The sequence below is a fragment of the Temnothorax longispinosus genome, chromosome 10, assembly GCF_030848805.1.
Source record: "Temnothorax longispinosus isolate EJ_2023e chromosome 10, Tlon_JGU_v1, whole genome shotgun sequence".
In the NCBI taxonomy this organism is placed as follows: Eukaryota; Metazoa; Arthropoda; class Insecta; order Hymenoptera; family Formicidae; genus Temnothorax; species Temnothorax longispinosus.
In genome coordinates, this window is record NC_092367.1 from 14,831,831 (window position 1) to 14,858,234 (window position 26,404).

The window sequence follows — 26,404 nt, forward strand, 5'->3', positions numbered from 1 at the left end:
TTTTTCTTTTTCGTTGTATTATTCAGGACCGGTTCGGGACGAATGGTATACGCCGCTGCCGCTGACAGGCACGACTCGGACGAGCTCGTCCTCGACCACCGCCTGTAGCACGTCCACGGCGGGCGAGGACAGCCTCATCGAGGACATCACTCCGATTCTGGACGATTCCGAGGACGACGCCGAGCTGCTGCAGCGACTGGCGTCCCGTCATTACTACAGCACGACCACTGCCCTGGGGATCACCGTGGGCGTCGGCTGCATCCTCCTGGTCCTGAACATGCTGATCTTCGCCGGCATCTATTATCAGCGGGATCGCGACAAGAAACGCGCCGCAATGGACTGCAGGCCGAACGGTCAGGAGTCCCTGCCGATGACCACCAGGACGTCCATGAAACCCTCCGAGAATCCGCGACCCGCTCAAGAGCCGCCCCCGTCGTACACGACCCTCGCGAGAAGCCCCTCCGTCCAGGATCAGCAGCAGCAGCTCGCGCAGTCCCAGGACGGCCAGGACTGCGAGCAGAATAGGAAAGACCCGAGATCCGGCCACGGGACCAGCGGCAACGCCCACAAGGACGCGATCCCACCGAAACCGCCCGCCAGGACCACCAGTTCGCTCACCACTGCCGGCAGCACCAACACCATCAAGAAACGCGTGCAGATACAAGAGATATCCGTATAGCATTAGGGGTTGCCCCCGGAGGGCAACGCGCGGACGAAGAGGGTGACCTTCGTGGACGCGGAGAGGGCCACCACGGAGTCCAGATTTTGAACGATGTTCCCCCTTAATCGAATCGTTGGACAGTGCCGATTAAGCGTAACTCGAATTCAGCAGGCGAAAAAGGGCTTTGTAATAGATGTTTTACAAGTGTGCATTGCGCGTGAATTGTGGCGTCGAATAATCAATGTACGGTCGGCACGGCGTGCCCAATTATAGTTGAACGTTACTAAAAACGGCCGATTATCGCCGACTGTTACTACTTGCGGCGCGGTGCCGTGGCTAACTATAACGCGGTCGCGCTACTGAACTGTTATTACTGCCGGATTGCGCCTGACTGTTACCACTTTAGGAAAACTTTGCGACCAGTTCTTTCCACGAACTGTAAGATTGCGCGTGGTCGTTATTTCTAATAGAGTACGTGGATTGTACGTAGTTGCTACTTATAAAGAGACGAGATATTCTCTTGATGGTTTTAAAGAAAGTGATTGCTAAAGTACTTATCATAACTCGTGGCTATGTTACGTAATATATCGGGTGCTCAAAAAGTATTTTATTCAAAGGACATTATTCGCAATTGAAGATATCGATACGATATGCATCCTAGCCATTTAATACATCGGAATAAACCCTGATTCTCTCGGAGACCGTTGGCAAATAGGTGGCCTTAATTAAGTATCACTACAGAACATAAAGGAAACGTGTCGATGTCTTCGATGTCACAGAAAAAAGGGCGCCTGACGAGGAATTATTGTGACAAAACGTATAATGAAATTCTCACTTTAAAAAGTTCCAAATCGAATTCTTTGTTAAAAAGCAATTATACGTATAAGAATACCGTGTGGCGGATCGATACACGGTAATCGACAACGACGACGACGATCTAAGAGGATCTCGAAACGGGAATCGGAATACCAAAGCCAACGATCGCATACCATCGTCTCGACGATTGCTTTGTAAAGCATCGATTGGGAGGAAGGAAGAGGCACTCGACGCGAAGCGCGGATCAAACGGATTGGGCGCGTTCGTTATTCGCAAATGAAACGAATACGGTGTATACGAAAGCCGTCGGTACCTATCAGGTGAAGGTGCGCACTCGTCGTTTCCGCCCTTGCGACACACAGAGTTAGCCACGTTCTTCGAAACGTGTAATTCCGATCCTGCCGAGGAGAACGGCTTAATAGCGCTCGCGAAGTTTATTCGGGCGGAAAGCGTAATTCTCCAACTGCGTTACCTGTCGCACAAGTGCACAATCACGAGTGCATTCGACGGTGGAAAGCCATGTAAGGGCTACGACCGAGCAGCGCGACGACTTTCGAGAGGGCGGACTCGACCTTCCGCTGAGTGTTCTTCTCGTAGAGAATAGTCCGACAGAGTCATAAGTATTGTACCGCCACGAAATCGCGGCTAAAACTTCCCGTCTGATAATATACACACACACTTCCTCTCGCGTTTCTCGCCCGCGAGCCTCGAGACCTCGCAATTGGCAACGAACGCATCTTGTATATTCTTCTCCACTTGCAAAACAATGTACGAGTACAGACATGTACTAGACAGTATTAACATCAAGGAAAAAATTAAGCATTAAGTGTATCTATATTTTTATTTAAAATATTTGAATGTTATACTACAAGAATTAAGTCTTTTCACCTTCGTGGATAGCGGCGTAATTTTTAGTAATTACAAATTAAAGTTATTTATGTGTAACGAAGAGATGAAAATGTTGAGATAAACCTGGTTGATGACACTTCGATTCTATTGAGCCAAAATTTATGGAATAATATTGATATAATTCCTTCCTACTGCCTTTTTTAAAATTGAGATCATTGCCAAGGTCAAATATCTGCTCGTAAAAAAAAAAAACGTAACGGTAAAAGAAAAAGGAGTAATTTCTCTTAAAGTAGGACTAAAGCTATCGACTTGTATAGAACTCTCTTTCTCTCTTCCACGACCAAGTATCCTAAGACGTGATCGCGCCCGTGTTTGCAGAGATACATTTTGTCTTTGTAGAGAGTTCTTAATCCCGAATTAATATTCATGACCTGAGATCGCTGAGACCGCTAGACTCCACACAGATACTAAGTTTCGAAAGTCATCCTCGTCATTGTGTGCAACTAAATCGGTCCGCGCGAGAAAATGAGATGCGCTTCTCAGGATACAATGGAATGCGATAATTGATGATGAAATCAGGCACAGCAATATGAAAATGAAAAGCGGGAAAAACATTGTAGACACGACCACTGATAGATTTTTACATGCTAAAGAAACGTTTCTATCACATTTATATCTTGATTCTACAGATTGTAAGAAGTTTATTCTTACGTAACAATTAACAGGTAACACTTGCGAGAACTGAATTTTCCAACAATTTAACTGTTATCCTAGAAGAAGAAAAAGACCTCGAAAACTTTTTCCACCTATAGAATGAGTTTCAAAATCATTAAATATTGAGACTGTCTAAAAAAAATAAGATTCATCTAACTGATTACGTACGACTCCTCGGCACATGAAACTATACATATGTATCAATATGATTAAGAACGTAAATCTGTAATTAAATACCATGTAGCGTAATAATGCACAGACACGGTGTCGCGTAAAATCGTATTGCCGACTACGATAGTTTTTAAGTACGTACATACGTTATTACGTGTAATTTTTCAAAGTAACTGTTCGCGGACGATACGATCTTTAAAGGTCTTTAACACGTTGTGATACTTGCGTGAAGGTAGAATTGACGCACGTAAAACGACAGTGAAATTTAAATACGTGTTATAGTCTAGAGAAACCAATTTGTAAATTTCACTGTACAACAAATAAATGCCAATTTATAAAAATACACAGCGATTTTTGTTAATCATCCGTCAAACGGCAGAATTGTCATTTTTAAATCTCGTCATGACGAAACGAAAAGTTTAACGTGAAATGGTAAATAATTGAAAACGCATTTAACCAAATATAGACGAGGCTATATTCTCAAGGTATCTAAAACAATATACATCAAAAGGAAAAGTAACAAAAAGTTTAAACCAGATGAGTTTCTCGTGTAATAAATTATGCCAGGCATAATTTAGTGTTCCTTTTCTATATATAACTAGTCAATACATTGAAAATACAGTGTAATATACATATGTAACTTTGAAGTTTTCAGAATGAATCGATCTTACTCGACAGCTTTCTTCTTAGCCAGAACTGCGTCACGCGAAGGACTGCTACCTCTCTTCTTCGCACCTCGCGCACGTCCTTTGAACATATTCAACAAATTTCATTAGTTCTTGCTCCTTTAGCGCAAAATTCTTTTACGCTGCAATAAAAAATTCAGTTGTTTGAAGAGTTTAACTCAGCGAAATCCATAATATGTTTATGATTTCTCAGTATTAGCATGGCAAAAAGCATCATTATAATATATTTGATAATCAACAATTGTAATATTTCGGAAATGATCTTTTACCTTTCTTACCGGCTCGCTTGGCTTTATTATATTTGTTCTTCGAAGCTACCATCTCTTCCATTACTTTAGCAAGGTATTTATCTTCTTCCTCACCCTCGAGGATTTTGCAGGTAACTTCAATGTCCTGGATTACTACCTTGGAACACGATTAAAATGTTTTACTTGATTATTATAATTTTATTTCAAAACCATCAAAATTATTAGAAAATTTTAAAAATTTTGTGGATATTTCTCTCACCTTGCCTTCGTCTGTCTTGTCTAACACGGGTTTCGCAGCATTTTCTCCCTGCAAACGTACCCAGCCTTCTGTGTGCCCCCTTTGGAAATCGATGTATGCAATATCAGCATCAAATTTGTCTAAACATTCTTTAATATCTTCTCTTGTACAAGTCTTAGAAACGCCAGAAAAGAAAATAATTGAACCTTTTGGCAATTTATTATCTGTCGCTGCAGGTTGTTCTTCATCACCCTCAGTCTCTTTTTGCTCTGTCTAAAAAAAAAAAACGAACTTGTAAAGCACAAGAGAAAGAATTTGGATTAAGAACGATAGATTACAATCATATTCATCTTTTATTTGTTTTGCTTACAGTTTTCTTCGTCTTATCTGCTTTCTTTTTTCTACGTTCCTCTTTTTCTTGTGCCTTTCCTGCATTATAATCCGCACTATAAATATAATATCAGATGTATATATATTAAAAATATATAATATATGTCAATTCTCTCTCTCCAGATATAATTTTTACTTACGCCCATTTCCTTAGCAATTCAGTATCTTCATATTTTACCGATTCTGCTTTCATAAATGCATCGGCGACATCAACAGTCTCAAATTGTACAAAAACAGATCCTTTGAATTTAAAAACCTTATCTTTATCTTGATATTTTCTCATCTGCAAAACATAATCATCTGAGATATTAAGTATACTAAAAATAATTTTTGATATCTATATTCTGATATTCATATCAATATCTACTGTTAAGTTTTTCAAATAATCCTAAATATAACCAAATAACCAAATAAGAAATAGACATTAATAAAATTAGGCATTGATTATTATTTATTATTTAAATTTAATCTCGAGTTTGTAGTCTTTATTTTGTCCGAGTCAAGTATAAGTAGGTGTTTACAGCTAAGAAGTTCATATTTGAGAGAAGGACGATTTACTCGATGCCCAAAAACGTTATATTTACTTATTTCTGTGTCGGACAAATATATTTACCACAATCGTTTCAAATGGCTTATACGGTTCGAAAAAAGCTTTCAGTTTGTCAATAGTTGTGTCAGTCAACGGAAAGCCTTTGACATAAACCGTTCGAGCCTCCTGAGCCTTCCTATATCCTTCATTAAATTCCGGTAGAGGATGCTTCAGGGAGCGACGTATCTTTTTCTTGTCCTCAGATATCTCAATGAGATCGCTAGTTTCCAAAGCCTTCAGAATTACGTCGACATTTTTGCTGAGAGAAGCCAGCATTTTGAAGTTTAACATGACGGTCATTGGAATCCAGCCTTCGTCCAGTTTTGTTTGTTCAATGAGAAATTTGTCCCTCTGCATATTTACATTGCCAAAGTAGTACTGCAAAAAAAATTTTTAAAATATATATATAACCAGTAACCACACAGAGCGACACCTGGAATTGTATGAGAATGGTTGACTAAGAGCCTCCGCACAAGACTATCTCGTATGATAGCGTAGCGTAACTTAACGTGGATCAACGCACAAGAAACGTATCGGTTAGTCTCCGCACAAAACTTTCGTATGGTAACGTAACGTAGATCAACGCACAAGAAACGTATTGACGTATAAAGCCGTAACCGATATGTTTTTTGTGCGTTGACCCACGTTTTATTACGCTACGCTATCATACGAGAGCGGAGGCTCTCAGGCTGCAGTCCGTTTAATGCTGCAAATGCTTTGAAGCATTCTTCTCCTTCTTTCTTCACTGAAAGAAAGGAAAAGAGGAATGGTTCAAAGCATTTGTAATGTAAAGTGGACCGTAGCTTCAGTAATGCATTCCAGGTTTGATCCTAATCCTCACGCAGTTCTGTTTCGTCAATAAGAGATTTATCCCTCTACATATTTACATTGCCAACGTAGTACTGCAAAAAGAAATTACAAAATAGAAGAAACGAGAGGGAAACACGTCATTCTGTGTGAGAACGGTCGATTTGTGATCAGCGAGTCCCAGGTTCGATCCCGACTCTCGCCCCACGTATGTCCTTGATTTTTAAACGAAACAGTATGTTGGCATCTTCGAAGAATCACCGAGGCGTGATTCTGCACAGTGACTTAAAAAAAAGAAGACTACTAAATTATTCGTTTATGAAAATATAAAGTGCAAAGTATACCTCTACTTGTGCCTTAATCTTCGTCAAAAGATCCTCAGAAGGCTCCTCTTCTTCCGTATCTTTTCCGTTTGCTTTTGTCTGTTGTTCCGTTTTTTCATCCGTGGCGTCAACGGTCGGCGCGTCGTCATTAACCTCAGTAGCGGTGTCGCCGTTCAACTGATCGTCGCCGACACTCGTTTCCTCTTGCTCGTTTTCCATGTTCAAGTATTCTATCCGCAACAATTACAGAAACGAATACATGCGGCGCAATTTAAGAAGCGACAGCTACTGATATACAGTATTAAGTCTTTAAATTCTGAGAGCGAAAAGAAAGAATTACCCTAGACGTCCACACACGTGCTTCTTCGTTTAAGCCAAAAACGGAAATGACGGCCATGCATGACGGCTGATGACGGATGACGCTGACATTAGAGACCCTAGGGCTGAGTTTCCACTGAGCGCGTCACGCGTCGCGTCGTCCGAGTTGAACCAATCAAAACATCCCATTTCGATCCCGTCACAAGAATGTAATGAAATGAGATGTTTTGATTGGTTAACTTGTGACGACGCGACGCGTGACGCGTCGCGTCATCCAATCAAAACGTCCACGTTTATTACATTACAAAAATGTTAAAAAATGGGATATTTTGATTGGTTAATTCGGATGACGCGACGCGTGACGCGCTCAGTGGAAACTCAGCCTAAAGGTGCCTTTTCATGCTGACGCTCGACGCTCATTTTCAGCGGCAAGAAGGTCGCATGTCGCATGACCACAATTGACACCGGCGTCAATTGAAATTCATGAAAAGGAAAACAGCATCAAAATTTCGACGTCTTCGCGCTGCTTTGGCTTTGACGCTTCAAGTTGGAAAAATCCAACTTCTCTTTCTTGACGCTGGCATCATAGTGATGTCACGTGACGACGCTCAACGCTGTTTTTCAGCGTCCCATGAATTGGCACCTTTAAGGTGCGATTTCATTGACGCTAGAAACCAGCGCATAGAGATATAAGAATAGAGTGCGCGAGCGAGCTGAAAAAGCGATATAGGAATAGAAAGAGAAAGCTGCGCAGAATAGAAAGAGAAAGCTGCGCATGGGCCCCTTCTGTCTTTGTTTCGCATGCACGCGTAGACAAAGACAGAAAGGGCCTATATGCAGCGTTCTTTTTCTATTCCTTTATCGCAGCCTCTTACGTGCTAGCATATGACTCGCGCACTCTATTCTTATATCTCTATGAACCAGCGGCAGCGTCAAGAAAATGTAGTGGGGGAAGAAGTTCAGACCGTCTCAACTTTTTAACGTATGTACCGCAAAATTCAACGAAACTTCTTCCCCCACTACATTTTCTTGACACTGCCGCTGGTTTCTAGCGTCAATGAAATCGCACCTTAATGCGTAAGCATAAGAAAATTGATTGGTCCATACACATGTGCATAAGGAAATAAACCAATTTTCTTATGCTTACGCATTATGCGTTGTGCAGAAGTGTATGCTCCCCGCTTAACCGTTTCGTCCTAATAAAGACAGAGCAACGTGTGACGTATCGGAATGCTTCGAGATTAGCATATGACGTGGAGCAAACTCTTGTTAGCCCAGTAAAATGACTCGAAATTTGTCGATTTGGAGGAAATATACTGACTGGGCTGAAACTTTGTAAACAGGCTTGTTTTAGGATACTATTCAAACATATTAAAAAGTCCCCACGTGTAGACGCTACGTTGCGGGCAGGGGAGGGTCCAAAAGGTCCAAAAAATTAGTTTTTTCGCAAATAACTCGGAAAATATCAACTTTACGGATATTTATGTAGATATCAAAATTGTAGCTTACAAAATTCCGCACAATTTCGTTTTTTATTCAAGTCGGTACGACCAAATAAAGCAGAGATAGAATTTTTTTAAACATCGGTAGTTTGCAACGCAACAAAAACGCGTACGTGCTTCGCGCATTTTTTGCTAATATCTCGAAAATGGACTTTCGAATCGAAAAATGTTTTAAATAACAGTTGTAGAGAATCTAATTATGAACAATTTCGTGTTATTTATTCATTTCTGTACAGTGAAAAATCGAGGAAAATATGAATATTTAAATAATTTATAACCGCCATAGAAGAGATACGATGGAAATTAGTTGTTAATCTTCTCTTCTTCTTCTTCATTTGCACTATTTGAATAGTCTTCATCCGATTCGGAATCGCTCATTTCGTCAGATACGAACATATTTAGGCAGCCGTTCTGTTTGCAATTAGCACAGAGGTCAGAACATCTTAACCCTGCCTTTTTGCAGCCACATGACCCGGTGCAATTTGATTTGCATTTACATGCTATTAATTTAAGAAAAAAAATAAAAAAATTAATAAATTAATAAATTAATAAAAAAATTAAAAATAAATAATAAATAATAAATAAATAATAAATAATAAACAATAAATAATAATAATAATATATAATAATAATAATAATAAATAATAAATTAATTTTTTTACATAAAAAAATATCTGTCACACTTCAAATTCGTTTTTTCTTATTCAAAAATTCTTTTTCTAGCATTCTTTAAGTCCTTAAAGTCCTTCTGTACCATTTAAAAATTACCAAATTTGCGGCGACGAAATTAGTATTCTTATTTAATTAATAATTATCTCATATTTTTTTTCTCATTCGCACTACTTTTAGCTTTAATTTGCGTGTTTAATCATTAAGCTTCGTCAATTTGTTAGTGAGTTATGATTTTTTAAATAAAACGAGTCGTAACGTGTTTGCCACGCCGCGCGCCGCATACCGACTTCGGACTCTTCTCAATCTTTAATACCTATGTACAGAACTATCGGCCCTAAAAATATCGGCCTAGTACCAAACGATTCAGAAAGACCCCAAGAATAACTTCCGACACTTCAATAGGTACAGAAAAATGTTAAGGACACGTTTTTTCATCATTTCAGGCGACTTATAGTGATGATCTGCTACATACGTAAACTTACCTGTCTTTTGAAACGCCAGTTTCCCATCACAATGCATTTAAAAATTACATGTCATAAACTCTATTTTATAGGAAATTTTGTCAGCTTTAATTTCGGTCTCTTGAAGTTTTTTCGTAAAGTTAATAGAAACGGAGATATTTACAAAAAAAGGAATGATAATGCAATTTTTCCACAATTTATCAAAAAAAATACAGCAATATTCATGAACTTTTTTTTTAAATAAAACATACTTTGCGAAGGACTTATACTACTCCAGCACGTTCATATATATATGAAGTAATGAAAACAAGGTAAAATAAATTTTTGAAAAATATTATCCATATATTTTGGACTAAATGTTAATTACAAAAATTGATTTTTTTTCTTCAATATTTAAACACCTGTAATTCATCAACGTTTCAATGAAAAAAGGTCTACGACGTCTCATTTTAAAGATAATTAAAATATCTTCAAGAAAAATACATAACATTACTGCCTCCAACTAATTAGAAAAAGTTATTTTCCAAAATGCACTAAAAAATAACATTTTTTCATGTTTTTTGCTCTTAACTTCAAGCTATCTTTATCAAAATGGATTCATGCATACATCAACATGTTCAAAATTTATTCTCTTTAACTTCATTATACATACTATATGTGTACGACCTATACTTTCAGAGTTAATACTGATTTTTACATGCAAAACATCCATTATCAACATAAAATAAAATTGTCGTTTAATTAATAACTCGGCGAATTTGGACCGTACAGAAATGAATAAAAAACGAAATTGTTCGTAATTAGATTCTCTACTACTTTTATTTAAAACATTTTTCGATTTAAGAGTCCATTTTCGAGATATTAGCGAAAAATGCGCGACGCGCGTACGCGTTTTGTTGCGTTGCAAAACTACCGATGTTTAAAAAAAATTCTATCTCTGCTCCATTTGGTCGTACAGACTTGAATAAAAAACGAAATTGTGCGGAATTTTGTAAGCTACAATTTTAATATCTACATAAATTTCCGTAAAGTTGATATTTTCCGAGTTATTTGCGAAAAACTAATTTTTTGGACCTTTTGGACCCTCCCCTGCCCGCAACGTAGCGTCTACACATGGGGACTTTTAATATGTTAAATAGTACCCTAAAACAAGCCTGTTACAAAGTTTCAGCCCAGTCAGTATTATTTCCTCCAAATTTTGTCATTTTACTGGGCTGACCATTCTAACACTAATGTGTGACGTGACAAGTCGCGTCTCCTTCCCGGTTCCCGGACGGGCTCGGCCGAGGGGAATTCGGGGATGCCTCCTCGTTAGAGCGAGAGGAGGGCGGTCGCGTATTAGTAATTGGTCTAATTAGTTGTTAAGTTTTTAAGGGATTGCCAGTGGTGGCCGGAGTCAACCTGTAACGGCCGGGAGCCGCAACGAGGAAGGGCAGGGGATTAAGGAGACGGCCAGGGGACATAGCTGGAAGTCGGATCGCCCGGACCTCCCCGCAAGTGCATGAGCGTCGCCGGCAGGAGTTCACTCCGCACTCGGTCGTAACAGCGGCAGTAGAACGATCTGGAAGACCCCGGGACATCCCCGAGCGAAATGCCAGTCAGACCAGAGTGCCGAGGAGCGGCCCAGGGAAAGGCACAGTCCTGGGGCCGTCACCCCGAGGGGATGCCGGCGGACGGGGCCGAGGCCCGGCCAGCCTGACCCCGAACGCCGACTCGATCATCGCGGCCCGGACAGTCGGTTGAGTCGAAAAGCCCGCGCCGAATCGGAGGTAGTTGCAGCGGCGCCGCCGGAAGGGGAGGCACGCGAGAAGCTGAGGCGCAGGAAGCGCTAGGATCGACAATCCGGTCGAGCGACACGCTACAGCGCAGGCGCGGGGAACCGGCGCGATCCCGGCAGGCGATCGTTTCCGACACTGTCGTGCCGGCTAAAGTACAGGACGCATCTCCCGGATCTCGAGCTGCCCGGACTGCCGAAGGGACGACGACACATTGTAAGGTCACCACTCTGGCGTCCCCGCGTTAAGAAAAAGAGGGTTCGCTCGAGGCATCGGCCCATGGCACACATCGGTTACCTGAGCGCCGCAGGATTACCTGTGGACAGCGAAGTCAGAGCGTGCGTTACCTTGCGCTCGCATTAAAGTAGAGTCGGGTGGAAATCGTGCCAGGGCCTTGCCGAGAGTGAGCTCTTTAGTGCGTAGAGACCAATTGTGCCCTCCCCGCGAGCACCGCCACGGCCGACAGTCGCGTGGCGTTAAGATATGTGAATCGGATCAATCGGGTCGAATTGTGTAGCGTCTCGTTGAATTAATGTAAGTAATCGTATCGCGTTATTCGTAATCGTGTCGCGTTTCATTGTGATAGAGTTTATGTTCGTAATCGTGTCGCGTCTTGGCCATAGTATTTATGTTCGTAATCGTGTCGCGTCTTGGCCCTATTATTGAGAGTGATACCTTGCGTGGCGATAACGGGAGCGAGTTGTGCGGGTAACGGCGAGCCGCAAGTGGTCATGTAATTTGAAGGGCACTCGCCCTCGTATTTGAGTAACGTATCCGGGCCCTCGAGGACGGCGAATATTGTGTTTGGCGGGACGGAAAGATCGACGGGATCGGCACGGGGCCGCGGAATCTCCGTGCTTGCGAGAGAATTCGGGATTCGCGTGGCAAGCCGCGGGATCGTCCGCGATACGAGTCCTTATTTCGTGTTCGGGGGCAATCGCCGGCCAGCGTGGTCGACTCGGCGAGATCGCCCATAATTTTTGCGTCGTGCGGAATCGAGGTGGCCCGGGTGCGCGTTGAAGGAGCAACCGAAGGTGCGGCGAGTCGGTTCGTCGGCCTCGTGGCGTAAGTTCGTTGTGAGTTCGAAGCCAGGTACCGCGATACCGGAATCGTAATTATGTTAAGCTTTCGTGTGTTCGCCTGCGTTTATCTGTTGCGTTGATCCAATCTACAGTGTGAAAGATTCGACATTACCGCGTGCACTTATTGCGTTATTGCGGCATTCGTGCGTCAGCCTATCCGACAATTTTGCGGTAATACGAGAGACTCAGACCGATTATACCAATTGATATTATTTGACGAAATATATCCTATGTTATTATTATTTATTCTCTTGTGTGTGATTGATTGCGTGACGCCTCTCTCCGAATTCCCTGAAAGAGCCCTACGCCCTGAGGTATTGCCGGGAATATCGCGTTGGATATAATAGTGAACGGTGGTGCGATCCGTGGCACCTGGCGCTCAATCTTTTGATGTCGGAATTAGTTGCGCGTGCTGCCAATCCTCGATAGCTCTCCACCGGATTGCGAGACCGGGGGAAAAAGCGTCGCAAATGTTATCGTCAAATTTACATAAATATGTATTTTGTTGCATGCTATTAAAGCGGGGAGCACACACTTCTGCATAACGCATAATGCGTAAGCATAAGAAAATTGATTGGTCTATTTTCTTATGCACATGTATATGGACCAATCAGTTTTCTTATGCTTACGCATTATGCGTTGTGCAGAAGTGTGTGCTCCCCGCTTTACGTATGTAGTGCAGCTTTCGCTATCTGTGGTCACAATGGTTTGTGTATGTATAGAGTCAGTATCGAGTGTGGAGGGAGGACCTAAAGGAATAAAGGCTCCCATATCAGCAGTGGCGTAGAAAATATCGTCTCGCTGATTGGTTACTGCTCGCTGCTTGACGCTTGACGCGTCCTGTCTGTGGCCCCCTTAGGCTGAGTTTCCACTGAGCGCGTCACGCGTCGCGTCATCACAAATTAACCAATCAAAACATCCCATTTTATTACATTACTTGTGACGGGATCAAAATGGGATGTTTTGATTGATTAACTTGTGATGACGCGACGCGTGACGCGCTCAGTGGAAACTCAGGCTGAGTTTCCACTGAGCGCGTCACGCGTCGCGTCGTCACAAGTTAACCAATCAAAACATTCCATTTCATTACATTCTTGTGACGGGATCGAAATGGGATGTTTTGATTGGATGACGCGACGCGTGACGCGCTCAGTGGAAACTCAGCCTTAATGCTGCGTTTCCACTACACGCGTTGCGCGTCGCGTCACGACGCCGCGTCATGAGTTATCCAATCAAAACGTTTCATTTTATGACGTCATTTCCGACGCAAAATTTTGTCGGAAATGACGTCATAAAATAAAACGTTTTGATTGGATAACTCATGACGCGGCGTCGTGACGCGACGCGCGATGCGTATAGTGGGAACGCAGCATAAAGGCGAAAACGATTTTGGCGCTCGCGGTAACGAAGCTTAACGGCAACACCAATTGAGAGCTAGCCAGATAGGTAGGCCTATCCTTTCGTCTCCGTCATAGTATCGAGCTCGCGTCGTCATCTCTTTACGACGATCGGTTACATATACGAAGAGACATTCTTATACTCGTTTTGCTCGGTCTTGCTCGATCGGTAGGCTGACGCGAACACTTGTACATATATGTATGTGAAAACATTCTATATAATACATTCTATAGAATTAATCTATATACATTTGTTTAGGGACCTAAAGGCCAAAGAGAACATTGGTCTCATCCTCCTCGTATGTAGCAGAGTAATAAGCCTAAAGAAGCTCTGGTTAATGGTACCAGTGGCTAAGTAACTACGTTGCGTTGTCGCTAATCGCCAACTGCTATTAACATTGTTACATTACACCTGACAAAAGCTATTAACTCCCATCATGTAACATGACGCATACCGACGCAAGAACTACACGATTATGGAACGTGATATAATTAGTCGATCTACGCTCGTTGTTAAGAATGTTTGCTACCGACATAAGAATAGTACGAGTTGTTTAAGAAATCGTCATTTTTCTTAAACACATTTAAGCGTACAACAATATACAATATTGGTAAGTTTCAGTCAAATCAATGAGAAAACCACTTTCCTTCATAATTACCTTAAATTTATATAGTTTTAGTTAACTTTTTTATATACATTATTAAAAAATTTATATATTTTGTATCTTGTATTTGAGATACTAAAATTAAAGAAAATTAAAAAGAGAGAAATAACTATTATTACTATTATTGATTGCAGATTTACTATTATTGATTGATTGGCTTATCCTCGAGCCTTTGCTATAATAATAATTGTTTGACCGCATAACCATCATTATTTGAAATAATTAATTATTCTTAACATTGCTATAATTTGAATATTTGACAACGTAGTCTACAACTCCGCTGCTGCACATCGTATCGGTGAGTCATGAATCATATTTTATTTTAATTTGAAGTAATGGATCTTTGAAAATTGTATCGAATTACGTTACATGTATATATAAAGCCTTGTGTACACGATACTAGAAATCGGTCCGAGTTTCGGTTTAAGCCAATGAAACTGCTGCTTTTCTGTAAGAGCTGCAAGTTGATTGGCTTAAACCAAAACTCGGACCGATTTCTAGTATCGTGTACACAAGGCTTAATATATGGTTAGATATATGTTGACGTGTGTATCAGGTTAAGAATATAAGAATATTACACGTAAAAATGCCATATCTCATAGATATCCACTGCCTTGAAATGGATGGCTAGAATAGATTAATAGTGATATTTAATCCTGGATTATATGTGCATGATATTGATTTATTGCGCATGCAAGGATGCACACATATGAAGCTTATAGAATAGGGCTTATATTAATATATCATTTATTGACACATTTTAATGTCCTATTATACGACAAAATATTAATTACGCGATAGCAATTATAGTCTAAAATTTTTAAGAAGAATTTGTGAGTATAAAAAGAAAAATAATAGATATTAACAGATAGACTAAACTCGACAAAAAGTAATAAATGATGATCTAACAAATATGTCATTTCCAAGTTTGATAAAGATATCACTTCTTATACTTTTTTAGCACTCTATACACAGATTTTCAGAAAATAAAATAGAGATAATGAAAATGTGACATTATGACAAATTAATATTATTATTTGGATAATTTTAATATTAAATATGTTAAAATTGATTAAATTTGAATTATTGCTTTGATAAATACTGCAAGAAAAAAAAGAAAAAAGTAAAATAAAATTATAAGTAAAATCCTATGTTAAGTATTTTTATTTAGCTTCTTTCCAGGATTAAATATCATAGAAACTGCTGAAAAAAAATAAATACTCAAATTTTTTTCAATATGCACGTCATATATAAGAATAAATAAGAGAACAGGGAATATCTTATGTGTCATGTAACAATCTTTTAATTAATTTATTAATTATTTAATAAAAAAACATGCTAATGTGTAATTATAATACTTTAAAATGTGTTTGTTTTATACTTTCTTAATTTAAATCTTTCATAGCCTATGTGTCTTACTCATAATCTCATTTTCTAAATGAGTATGTAATAAATCCCATTTGATTCATATATGTATACTTTCCACGCTTTGCGCGCAATTACGACTTCAAATTAGAGTACCTTCAGTATCAGATATAGCGTGACTTGGTTCGTTCGTTAGGTATATATCACTCGTTATCTTGATATTTTTGTATGTAGAATAATGAAAGAAATCGCTTGTTGTAAAAAAAAAAATTATTTTAAAATTTTTGATTGCATTTTGTAGATGCATTCTATTTTACAAAATTACAAATGTAAAAAATCAATATTATTATTTGATTTCTTTCATGAATCTACATACAAAAGTATCAAGATAAAGTCATCGAAAAGTGAATACTTTACGAAACATTTCATGTTTTACATAAAAAATATCATGACAAAATTTGAAATATCTCAGGAAATTCGTAACGAAAGAAAAAAAAAACAAATACATCAAGTAGTACAGTAAAATTAGGTCTGAAAATGGCAAAACGGATTGACAAGCCAATTTTTTGAAGGTGAGTAGAGGATTATAGGAGATATCCAAATTCACAAAGTCGGCGGCCATCTTGAAAATAAAGGTAAGTTTGAATATCTTAGATCCTATTGGTCGGATTTTTTTTATTTTTTTTGTTTTGTAGGGAAAAATATTTGCTACAACTTTTGTTTGGAAAATTTTTTAATAGTTGTTAAGGAAAAGAAGTTCCAACAAAAAAGTGCCGTCAATTTGAACATTTTTATTGACAATTATATTGCCCCCTTTTGGTTTTATCAAAAAAACCAAAAGCGCATATACGGAAATGGTAGAGAATTGAGTCCTCTACAAGTTTTATTAGAATATTTTTTTTAATAAAACCAACAGGGAGCAATATAATTGTGAATAAAAATGTTCAAATTGACGGCACTTTTTTTGTTGTAACTTTTTTCCTTGACGGCTATTAAAAAATTTTTCAAACAAAAGGTGTAGCAATATATTATATATATATATATATATATATATATATATATATATATATATATATTATATTATATATTTTTTTTACAAAACAAAAAGAAATGGAAAAAAATTCGATCAATAGGAGCTGAGATATCCAAACTCCAAACTTACCCTAAGCTATTTTCAAGATAGCCGCTGACACACAGGGAAATTTTGTTGGAACTTTGTGAATTTGGGCATCTCTTATGATCCTCTACTCACCCTAAAAAATTGGCTTGTCAATCCGTTTTGCCATTTTCAGACCTAATCTTACTGTACTACGTAGTCAGCTTTGAATAAGGATGTATTTAAGATATCCAAAATCTTGAAATTTGCAGTCTTCCACCGCCTAAGAAAAAAATTGGCGAACATAATTATTGATATCATCTCAAAGTACGGACTTTGCACTTTCAAATAAAAAAAAAAAACTGTCCGCCAATTATTTAGGGAGATATCACAATTTAAATTAACTCCTGTTTTTTTAATGATTTTAGCATGATACCGGCATTTGCGTAATCCGATGTGCACCACGAGGAAGTTGCTCGGTCGGATTTTGCACATCATGTGTGTGTGTGCGCGCGCGCAGAAATGCTAAAAAAGCCAGATCAAAATTTACACGACGTCAATATAGAAAGTGGAGTTAAAAGTTTGAAACTTTGAATAATACTATTGAAATATTTATACATAACCTAAGTTAATGTTATATTATACTTAAATCAGTTACAATATCTGAGTTTTAGTAAGCCATAGAGTCAAATTAAGGGAAAATAGATTATAGAAAAAAGTACAAGTTTTTTGTACATGGGCTACTTTATACTCCACATCACAGCTACAAGTTTACCATTTGATTAGACATATTTATTGCGTTAAAGGAGAGTGTATGTAAACACCTGAATTTATTACAGAAACTAAAACATTGCAAGATAGTAGAAATATTATGTTTAAACTAGTTTGACTTATATTATATGTATACTGTGGATAATATATCCTCTATTTATGATTATATCAATATAAGGAAAATGTCTGGAGGACAAGTAGTTATGCTAGGTAATCAGGATGTAAACTATAGTTTAATTTCTGCGGTTCGTGAAGGAAGACTAGAAAGAGCAAGGGAGTTAATCAATTCTTTTGGGCTGTCTTACTCACAAGCATGGTCAGAAGGATATGTTTTACTTTGTGATGCTGTTAAGAATAAACATGCAGCAGTTGCTAAACTACTTTTAACAAGCGGTTCTAAAGTTAACAGCAAAAATAGAAACCCTTCTGATACTCCTCTTCATTTCGCTGTTATAAATGGTGATATAGAAATTGTTGAGATGATTCTAGACAAAGGTGCTAATATTGATGCTGAAAATGAATTTGGTAGAACTCCACTTCACGATGCGATTAGAAATAAGAAAATGGAAGTTACTGAACTACTTTTAAAGTATGGAGCTGATGTTAATGCCAGAGACAATGATGGTACAAGTCTACTTCATGTTGCAGTTGAAATGGGATGTTTACAAATTGTTGAGCATCTTTTAAAATGTGGAGCTTATGTTAATTGTGTGTGTACTTCAGCATGGAAACAAGGTTATACACCACTGCACTTTGCTGTTGAAAAAGGTAGTAAAGAAGTTATCACGTTGCTTTTAAGTAGAGGTGCTAATGTTGATGTTAAAGGGGAAGATAGTATAACCTCTCTTCATATTGCTGCTAAGAAAGGATATATACGTATTGCCGAAGATCTTCTAAACCATGGTGCTTGTATTCATTCTTTAACATTGAAGGAAGGATATACGCCACTACATTTTGCTTCTGAACAAGGTAACGAAGAAGCTGTGAAATTATTCTTGAATAGAGGTGCTGATATTAATGCTAGCACAAAGGGTAATTTAACGCCACTTTATATTGCTACCAAAACAGGACGTAAAACAGTTGTAAAACTGCTCTTACAACATGGAGCTAAAGTTGATAATCAGGATAAGGATGGCAAAACCATACTACAACTCGCTGTTGAAAAAGGATATTTAACGATTGTTGAGGATGTTTTAAAGTATTGTCCTGATATTAATAATCAAAGTAACAGAAGCTCTCTTAAAATTGCAGTGCCCGGCTATGGAGGAAAGTATAAAAAGATTGTTGAAGATCTTCTAGAATATTATGGTTTTATTGCTGACCCTGAAGATGCAATTGATCCTAAGTTATTGCATGCTGCTGTTGAAAAAGGATATTTGAAAATTGTTGGAGACCTATTAAAGTATGGTGCTAATGTTAATACGTTACACAATTCAACATTTAAAGAAGGTTTTACACCTTTACATAGTGCAGCCAAGAATAAACAGGAAGAAGTAGCTAAATTATTAATAAGCTATGAAGCTGATATAAATGCTCAAGATAAAACCGGAAAAACTCCAATATTTTATGCTATTGAGAATGCCGATTTAAAAATTACCAAGCTACTTTTAACTAATAGAGCTAATGTAAAAGATAGTTCTGAGCTATTGAATATAGCTGTTAAGAAGGAATGCATAGAAATCGTTGAAGCTCTTTTGCAACATGTTGCTGATATTAATGCTAGTGATAAATATGGAAGAACAGCATTGCATTTTACTGCTTTAAGTGAAAGTAAAGGTTTTTTTGAAAATTTTACTAATAAAGATCCTGATACTATTAAGGGAGAAATTGCTAAACTGCTTCTAAGTAAAGGTGCTAATGTAGACGCTCAAACTAAAAATGGTGTAACAACACTTCATGCTGCTATTCAAGAAGGATATGAAAAAGTTGTTGAAGCTCTTTTGGAATATAATGCAAATGTTAACTCTAGAGTAAAAAGTGATATCACACCACTCCATCTTTCTGCTCAAAGAGGAAATAAAAAAATTAGCACAATGCTTTTGAATAAAGGAGCTAATGTAAATGCTAAGCAAAAGAATGGGACCACTGCATTGCACATTGCAACTCAGAAGGGTCATAAAAAGGTTGTAAAAGTATTGCTAAAATGCGGTGCCAAAGTTGATTCTAAAATGAAAAATGACATCACACCACTGCACTTAGGTGCTAAAAAAGGTTATCGGAAAATTATTGAGACTATCTTGAAATTTGGTGCTGATATTAACTCTAGAGATGAGTATGGCAGAACAGCACTTCATATTGCTTCTCAAGAAGGACATACAGAAGTTGTTGCAACTCTTCTGGAATATGGTTCTGATATTAATATTACGAGTAGAAATAATTGTACACCTCTTGATTATGCTATGGCTGGGATAGAGTCATTCTATAGACAACTCAACAATCGCTTTTACAACTATGACTCTGATGATGATTATTGTTATTACGATCCTGATCGTGGTATCTGTTTGTGTAAAGTAACTGCTGAAGCTCTTAAACGCCACATAGTTAAAATGAAAACCGCAAATTTATATGTAAGTAAAAAAAATTTACTATTAATGAGTAGCAGTGATGAAATAAGTGATTTTAAGGATGATTGTGAGAAAGAAATAGCAAGCATGAAGAGTGAGAAGATTAATAATGCTAATATCTCATTTTATGATATCTTGGCAAAAGGTACAAGCTCATTAGCAATATATATGAGGAATGAAAATATAGTGCTGGTTTTAAAATCAGACGACTATAAAACCAAATTTCCAATATACGCTAGTATGATAGGAAGTCATTTCAGAAAGGGTATGGAAAGAAAAGAGTTACTTGAACAAGGCAATAAAGTTTTCCATCTTCTCTTTAACAACTTTCCTGAGTTACTACATGACTGTACTGAAAAAATATTTAGTTACCTGAATGACGAAGACTTAAGAATTTTGATGGATGCTTGTAAGCCTCTTAGCATCAGTAATTCTAATACTAATATTAATGATGTAGTGGTTACCTTAAATATATCTCAAGTATAGTACGTTTAAGTTAAGGAAGAATAGCAGAATTAGCTACTTTCAACATTAAGTAATAGCTTTAGTAATTAAAATAACTATTATAGTTTGACAAGGCGTTTGGATCTTGATGAAAAAAAAGTTTCTGCGAATCTTTTCACCTGAAACAGATTAGGATGTTAAGGATGTTTATCAATAATATGTAGTAATTTATTTTTATGCAGCCATTCCATACAATATAATTTTTTATTTAACATATAGATAATAACAATACATAGTATGCATATAAATATATTTAGTCTCTTAGCTGCGGTATATATATATTATATATATATATATATATATATATATATATATATATAATGTTTTGTTAAAACATTCCCTATCATAAAAATCGTCGGCGAACTTGCTCCCCACTTCCCCTTATGTCTATTTGTATTAATGTTAATTAACACGTTTATTTCTACCATTGTGTAATTACCAATGTAATTCACCAATGTATCGAAGAACATTATAATTATATAAATCTTGAAGCTTTTTTTTAATAAAAATACATTAAGAACTTGAATATAATGTAAAACTTTCGTGTTAATAAAGCAAATAAGATTTAGATATAAAAGAGCGTAAAATTTATAGATTTATACCAGTTTGTTGTAGATTGACAATAATCCAATCTCTTGTATTAATTTGCACTTTAAGAGTTTCATCTGGTTTTAACCAATTATTGAGCATAGTATTGGAAAAATCCGGAACGGTGTAGGATATGGGTATCCACCATTTATTATTGATATCTTCAGTTGCGTGGAAACATTTTTGTGTTATTGCCACTTCACCAGTTTCGTAATTCATCGTTACATTCAGCACAGGATAACGATTTTGGACTATCCACGTATCCATGATCACTTCTTTTATTCTGAATTTTTGATCTCGCATATAAGGGACCCAAGAAGCATCGTCTTTAGCACTTTGTATAGCACTCCACAAATCATCGGGAGTGACCGCCATATTTTGCCTAAAGAAAATAGCTATAACACATATGTCGTATGTATTTAAATTTACTATTACATAATCAAACGTGAGTATTAATGTATAATTTAATTAATACACATGTGGGAACTAAGAATATAACTTAAAACTAGCTTAGTCAAATTTTAGTTAAGGAATAAAGTATGGTCTCTTTCTAATCGAATAGCATTGGATATTGAATGCATAAGTTTGTATTTCTGATATACTTTCTATATTTTTTGGCGTACTATATTTTCCAACGTGAATGCAAGAAACATTATACTTATGATATTTAATTTGTTGCTATATGTGATAACTATAATAGACTACATTATACATACGTATATACTTACTTTGTAGCGAAATACTTGGTGATACCCTTTCGAAATACCTCGCCCACTGCATAATATAACATGCGCAATACAGTTGGAGTTACGATACACAGCATAAAATATTGATTAATAATACATACAAAGTATATTTTATACATAAAATTAAGACATATGTAAACGTATTGCGCAAAACGCGAATTTGTTGTCTATTCACTTTCTAGCTGTTCCACCTCTGTCTTTGTGCTATCTACATTAAGCTATTCATTAGTTTCATTTTATTTACATAATTTTATCTTTTTTATGAACTTCATCATCAAAGAGTTGGTCATAATCCAAGGTATCGTGAAGGTTCAATGTAACAGAATCCAATAAGCCAATATCTAGATGGAGATCGAGAATGATCCTAGGCCCCAGTAACGAAAAAGTCCATTGACCGCCAGTCTTCAAATATCTATAACAGAAAACAATCCTTTGATATGGCTGAATATAAAAATTCGAAGAAAAGTTTGCATTTATAGAGATACAAATTTACCTGTCCGTCATTTTTAAAAACTTCGTTATTTTAATTTTCATTGTAATTTATTTATGTCAAATATTAACCGTTTCACGTATACAATAATTTTATTTGAGAAGTTCATATTTTAATTATTGTTTAAGATATTGGATATTACTGAACACAAAGATAAAATCAAGATATAAAAATTTTAGATGTTAAATTTTTTTTGTTAAATATTTATTATGATGAATGCAAAAAATAAAATACGTTTAGATTCTAATAAAACTATTACAATAATAATTATTGTATCGCCAAATATGAAAATAATGTTGAAACATAAGAGATTAAAAATAGCAAATTTTTAATGAGGAGACAAGTGCTGAGAACATAATATTCTCGAATTTTAATAAGAATTAATTTTAATAAGAATTAGTATTAAATGTTTCGTTCTAGTTATTCGCAGAAAGAACAGTGTTACAATCTGTTTTATAATTCTAAATTGAAGAATTGCCATTAGTTATTTAGCTCTGTCTTGATACATTTTATAAGAATATAGAAATACTTAATGGATGTTACTTTGATCTTAAAGAAGGAAGTGTATTTTCAACTTTTCTATTTAATGAGCAATTCATTGCATTAGTAATATTAAATAACCTTGTTGAGGAAATACACTTGGAAGAACACAGCAAACCCCTCGCTTAGCCACAGGTCAGGCCACCAAGATGGGGTGATGAAATTGCCGAACCACTGATGTGCGATTGCATGTGCTACTACCGACGCTACTTTCCTTCTCTGAAATGTAGGATCCTTGCTATCATCGTAGACAAATTCTGATTTGCTAAAAGACAAAACATAATACAATATTCAAAATGTGATTATGCCTAGTTTTTTTTCATCGTTAGCATGCAATCTAATGTGTTTATATAAATATATATATTATATATATAATGGAAAGAAAAGGTGATATACATATCAATTAAATACGTTAATTTGTTTTAAAACAGCCTATAAGAATGAAAATATATAAATGAAATTTAAATATCTGTAAAATACATATGTGTTTTTATCGTTCTTAATTATCAAATTTTAAATGCTAGAAGTTATTCGTCAGTTCTAATAGCTTAATATTAATTTTTATTGTTCATGTTAGTAATTCTATTAGTAAATATATTAGTAAACATATTAGTAAATCTCTTTTGTTATGAATATTACTCGTAAATGATGGGGATTCCCCAATTTTCCATGCCGTCGATCGGATAATTTGGTACCATCACGTGATTTATTTTCGGTACTCCTTTGGTTCTATCGGTATACTCCTCCAAGAGCGGCGTGATCTGTTCGGCAATACTAAGCATGTCAAAGACGATTTGCACCACGCATTAACAGACTGGTCCACGTTTCCAATGCGAACGAAATTAGATACAATATCACAATTCCCACGAGATAAGCTGACATTGTAAAAGTACGGTCAAATGTGTCCATATCATGTTATTGTCTACGCTGTACCGCTCTCGGATCGGCCAATTTGACAATACCATGTAATTCTGATGATACATCACGGAGATCATGAAGTGATTAAAGTTTTATCGCTGGCTCGTCCCAACATGGAAACATTCGACTGGCTTTATTCGGCATGAGGTGTGTTGCGGCCAACCTGTGATTTTAAACAATTTTTTAAATGAGGACAAAAATACCACTCATGGTACAAGCTTACCACTCATAGCGAGTAGGACACGAGAAGTTAAGAAACACTAGTTATTGCTTATATATTATATGCTTATTTTATTATATGTAATTATTATTTTGTTGAGAGTAGAAACAGAAATGTTATACTCTGCTATGCTGTTTTATTTTAAGCCAAAGTTAAATATTTTTTTGAACATTACATCATGCACTTTTTGCAAATACTTTATTGTAAAATGTACTTACATACTAGAAAACGGCTTTAATAATAAAATGGATACACATTTTTAACTGTTTCGCCGATCAAATTCCAAGAATTTTATCAACATAAAGAATTTTGTCAAGAATTTTATCCATATCAACATAAAACATTTCGCCAACTTGTAAGAATTTCATCAACATAACGAATTTTGTCAAAATCCAAAAATTTTATTAACACAGAATTTTATCAATTTTTAAAAATTTTGTAAATTTTATCAAGAAAGAATTTTGTCAACTTTCAAAAATTTTATCAACATAAAAAATTTTGTCAAATTTCAAAATTTTTATCAACATAAAGAATTTTGTCAATTTTCAAGATTTTATCAACATAAAGAATTTTTTCAACTTTCAAGAAGTTTTCCAAATGTCCAAGAATTTAAGATTTTAGACCCCAAAAGTAAAAAATTTTGAAAGGAAGTATTCAAGTGTTTCAGAAATCAATATAGAATGAAAAAAAAGAATTTAAATATCAGAAAGGGAAGAGGTAGAAAGAATGAGTAATATAAATAATACTTTATAGCTCTTTTTTAAAAACTTTTATTTTATTTTTCTTAATTTATTTACATTAAGAGTAAGATTGTAATTAAATTTCTAAAACCTTCGCCGCTTCCGCCAATCCTTCGCCGTTTCCGCTAAACCTCCGTCAATCTTCCACAAATCCTCCACTGTCGCTACCAAACATCCTCCATCGCTGTAAGGAAAGAAGTGGTGTAAAATACATAATATTTTATAGCTTTTTTAAAAACTTTGATATTTTCTTCTTTTGTTTACATTAACCCTTAATACATGGTCCATATATGGATCTCGCATATGAGCATATGGACCTTTGATCACGTATAAAGGGTCTTGCACACAAAATTGCATAGGCTATACATATGCATAGCATAAGACGGCTAAAGCACACAAAATTGCATAGCTTAGCATAAGCGTAACATAAGATCGCTAAACCAATGGGCATCCAGCATAAAGTCGCCATATTGATTTACATAAAATGCTCATTGGTCCAGCGGTCTTATGCTATGCTTATGCACCCTATGCAATTTTGTGTGCGATGGCCTTAAACCAATGAGCATCCAGCATAAAGTCGCCATATTAATTTACATAAGATCCTCATTGGTTTAGCGGTCTTATGCTATGCATATGCAGCATATGCAATTTTGTGAATTTTGTGTGCGAGGCCCTTAAAACTGAGTCTAATCAACCAAATCTTAAAGAATTATAATGCTAGGTCTACAATGCGAGTCGCAAAGTCGTGAGTCGTAAGAATTGACCAATCACAATCGAATTTGAGGAGAATAATCGACTGTGATTGGTCAATTCTTACAACTCACGACTTTACGACTCGCATTGTAGACCTAGCATAAATGAAATAGGAGTAGAAAGAAGTCTGAAGAATATAATAAAATTAGAAAAATGCCAATAATTAACATTAATTTGTCCAAAAAAACATCAATTTTTAAAGAGTCAAGTGTTTGAGACTTAAGGTGTAGCCTTTAAGGATTAAGGCCGGTATTCATAGGCTGTTTTCCAGCAAGGTGACACAGTGAGACACTGTGCGAACACTGTGTCGAACTCTACACCGATGCTGTGTCGAGATGTGCTTCGCTGTGTTGTTGTTGGAAAGCACTGTGTCTGACACCATCTGACACTGTGCCACACAGTGTCGCCTGTGTTCCTTGTTGGAAAGCACCCATAGTCGATTCTTACTATTTTCTATTTTTCTATTTTCTTTTCTATTTCTATTTTCTATTTTCTTTTCTATTTTCTTTTCTATTTCTATTCTTTCTATTTTCTTATGCACATGTGTATGGACCAATCAATTTTTTTATGCTTACGCATTATGCGTTATGCAAAAGTGTGTGCTCTCCGCTTTATGCCGCTCATTGAGCTGTTTTTCCCGCTGAACGCAGCATTGTGCATGAGCCCTAATGAGACGCAGTGGGTGCATCCAGGTGCACAACCAGCGCAACCGCCAACCGCTCACTGAGCTGCTGAGTAGCAATAG

At 36.7% G+C, this 26,404-nt stretch overlaps 4 protein-coding genes and 1 non-coding gene across 23 annotated transcripts in view; 2 read left to right on the forward strand and 3 right to left on the reverse strand.

The window, feature by feature from the left end:
- Nlg-5 (neuroligin 5) overlaps positions 1–3,554 on the forward strand; it is a 34,376-nt gene extending 30,822 nt beyond the window's left edge. Inside the window, exon 9 of the mRNA XM_071789907.1 lies at positions 27–3,554. Coding sequence (XP_071646008.1) covers positions 27–679 — 653 coding nt within the window. The 3' untranslated portion in view covers positions 680–3,554. The remainder of the gene's footprint in view (positions 1–26) is intronic.
- Positions 3,555–3,662: 108 nt separating this feature from the next.
- On the reverse strand, positions 3,663–6,983 carry La (La autoantigen-like). Of its 4 annotated transcripts, XM_071789909.1 has the most exons (8): positions 6,833–6,983; positions 6,514–6,722; positions 5,387–5,740; positions 4,914–5,056; positions 4,754–4,829; positions 4,405–4,656; positions 4,167–4,302; positions 3,663–3,958 (listed from the first exon to the last, which is right to left on the reverse strand). In XM_071789909.1, the coding sequence occupies exons 2-8, from the start codon at positions 6,709–6,711 to the stop codon at positions 3,879–3,881; spliced, it is 1,239 nt and encodes a 412-aa protein (XP_071646010.1). In that variant the 5' UTR covers positions 6,712–6,722; positions 6,833–6,983; the 3' UTR covers positions 3,663–3,878. The 4 variants fall into 4 exon arrangements, with proteins under 4 accessions (XP_071646010.1, XP_071646011.1, XP_071646009.1 ...); XM_071789910.1 differs by having other exon boundaries at positions 4,176–4,302; positions 6,514–6,881; XM_071789908.1 differs by having other exon boundaries at positions 6,514–6,880.
- On the reverse strand, positions 4,029–4,119 carry LOC139821237 (small nucleolar RNA U6-53/MBII-28). The gene has a single exon (XR_011734219.1). It is a non-coding gene; the product is annotated as a small nucleolar RNA U6-53/MBII-28 (small nucleolar RNA).
- Positions 6,984–10,673: 3,690 nt separating the features above from the next.
- Positions 10,674–21,238, forward strand: LOC139821138 (uncharacterized). 4 transcript variants are annotated; one of them, XM_071791939.1, is made up of 4 exons: positions 10,674–11,436; positions 13,959–14,310; positions 14,499–14,662; positions 17,254–21,238. In XM_071791939.1, the coding sequence occupies exon 4, from the start codon at positions 17,725–17,727 to the stop codon at positions 20,644–20,646; it is 2,922 nt and encodes a 973-aa protein (XP_071648040.1). In that variant the 5' UTR covers positions 10,674–11,436; positions 13,959–14,310; positions 14,499–14,662; positions 17,254–17,724; the 3' UTR covers positions 20,647–21,238. The 4 variants fall into 4 exon arrangements, with proteins under 4 accessions (XP_071648040.1, XP_071648042.1, XP_071648041.1 ...); XM_071791941.1 differs by lacking the exon at positions 10,674–11,436 and adding an exon at positions 13,728–13,898; XM_071791940.1 differs by lacking the exon at positions 10,674–11,436 and adding an exon at positions 13,728–13,868.
- Positions 20,645–26,404, reverse strand: part of LOC139821146 (aminopeptidase N-like) — a 77,909-nt gene continuing 72,149 nt past the window's right edge. For 6 of the 13 annotated variants that reach the window (XM_071791969.1, XM_071791974.1, XM_071791971.1 and 3 more), the window contains 7 exons: positions 24,998–25,090; positions 23,668–24,109; positions 23,110–23,293; positions 22,243–22,410; positions 21,981–22,026; positions 21,267–21,634; positions 20,645–20,783 (listed from right to left, as the gene is read on the reverse strand). In XM_071791969.1, coding sequence (XP_071648070.1) covers positions 20,692–20,783; positions 21,267–21,634; positions 21,981–22,026; positions 22,243–22,288 — 552 coding nt within the window. In that variant the 5' untranslated portion in view covers positions 22,289–22,410; positions 23,110–23,293; positions 23,668–24,109; positions 24,998–25,090 and the 3' untranslated portion in view covers positions 20,645–20,691. The other 7 variants (XM_071791967.1, XM_071791970.1, XM_071791966.1 and 4 more) reach the window with 5 other exon arrangements.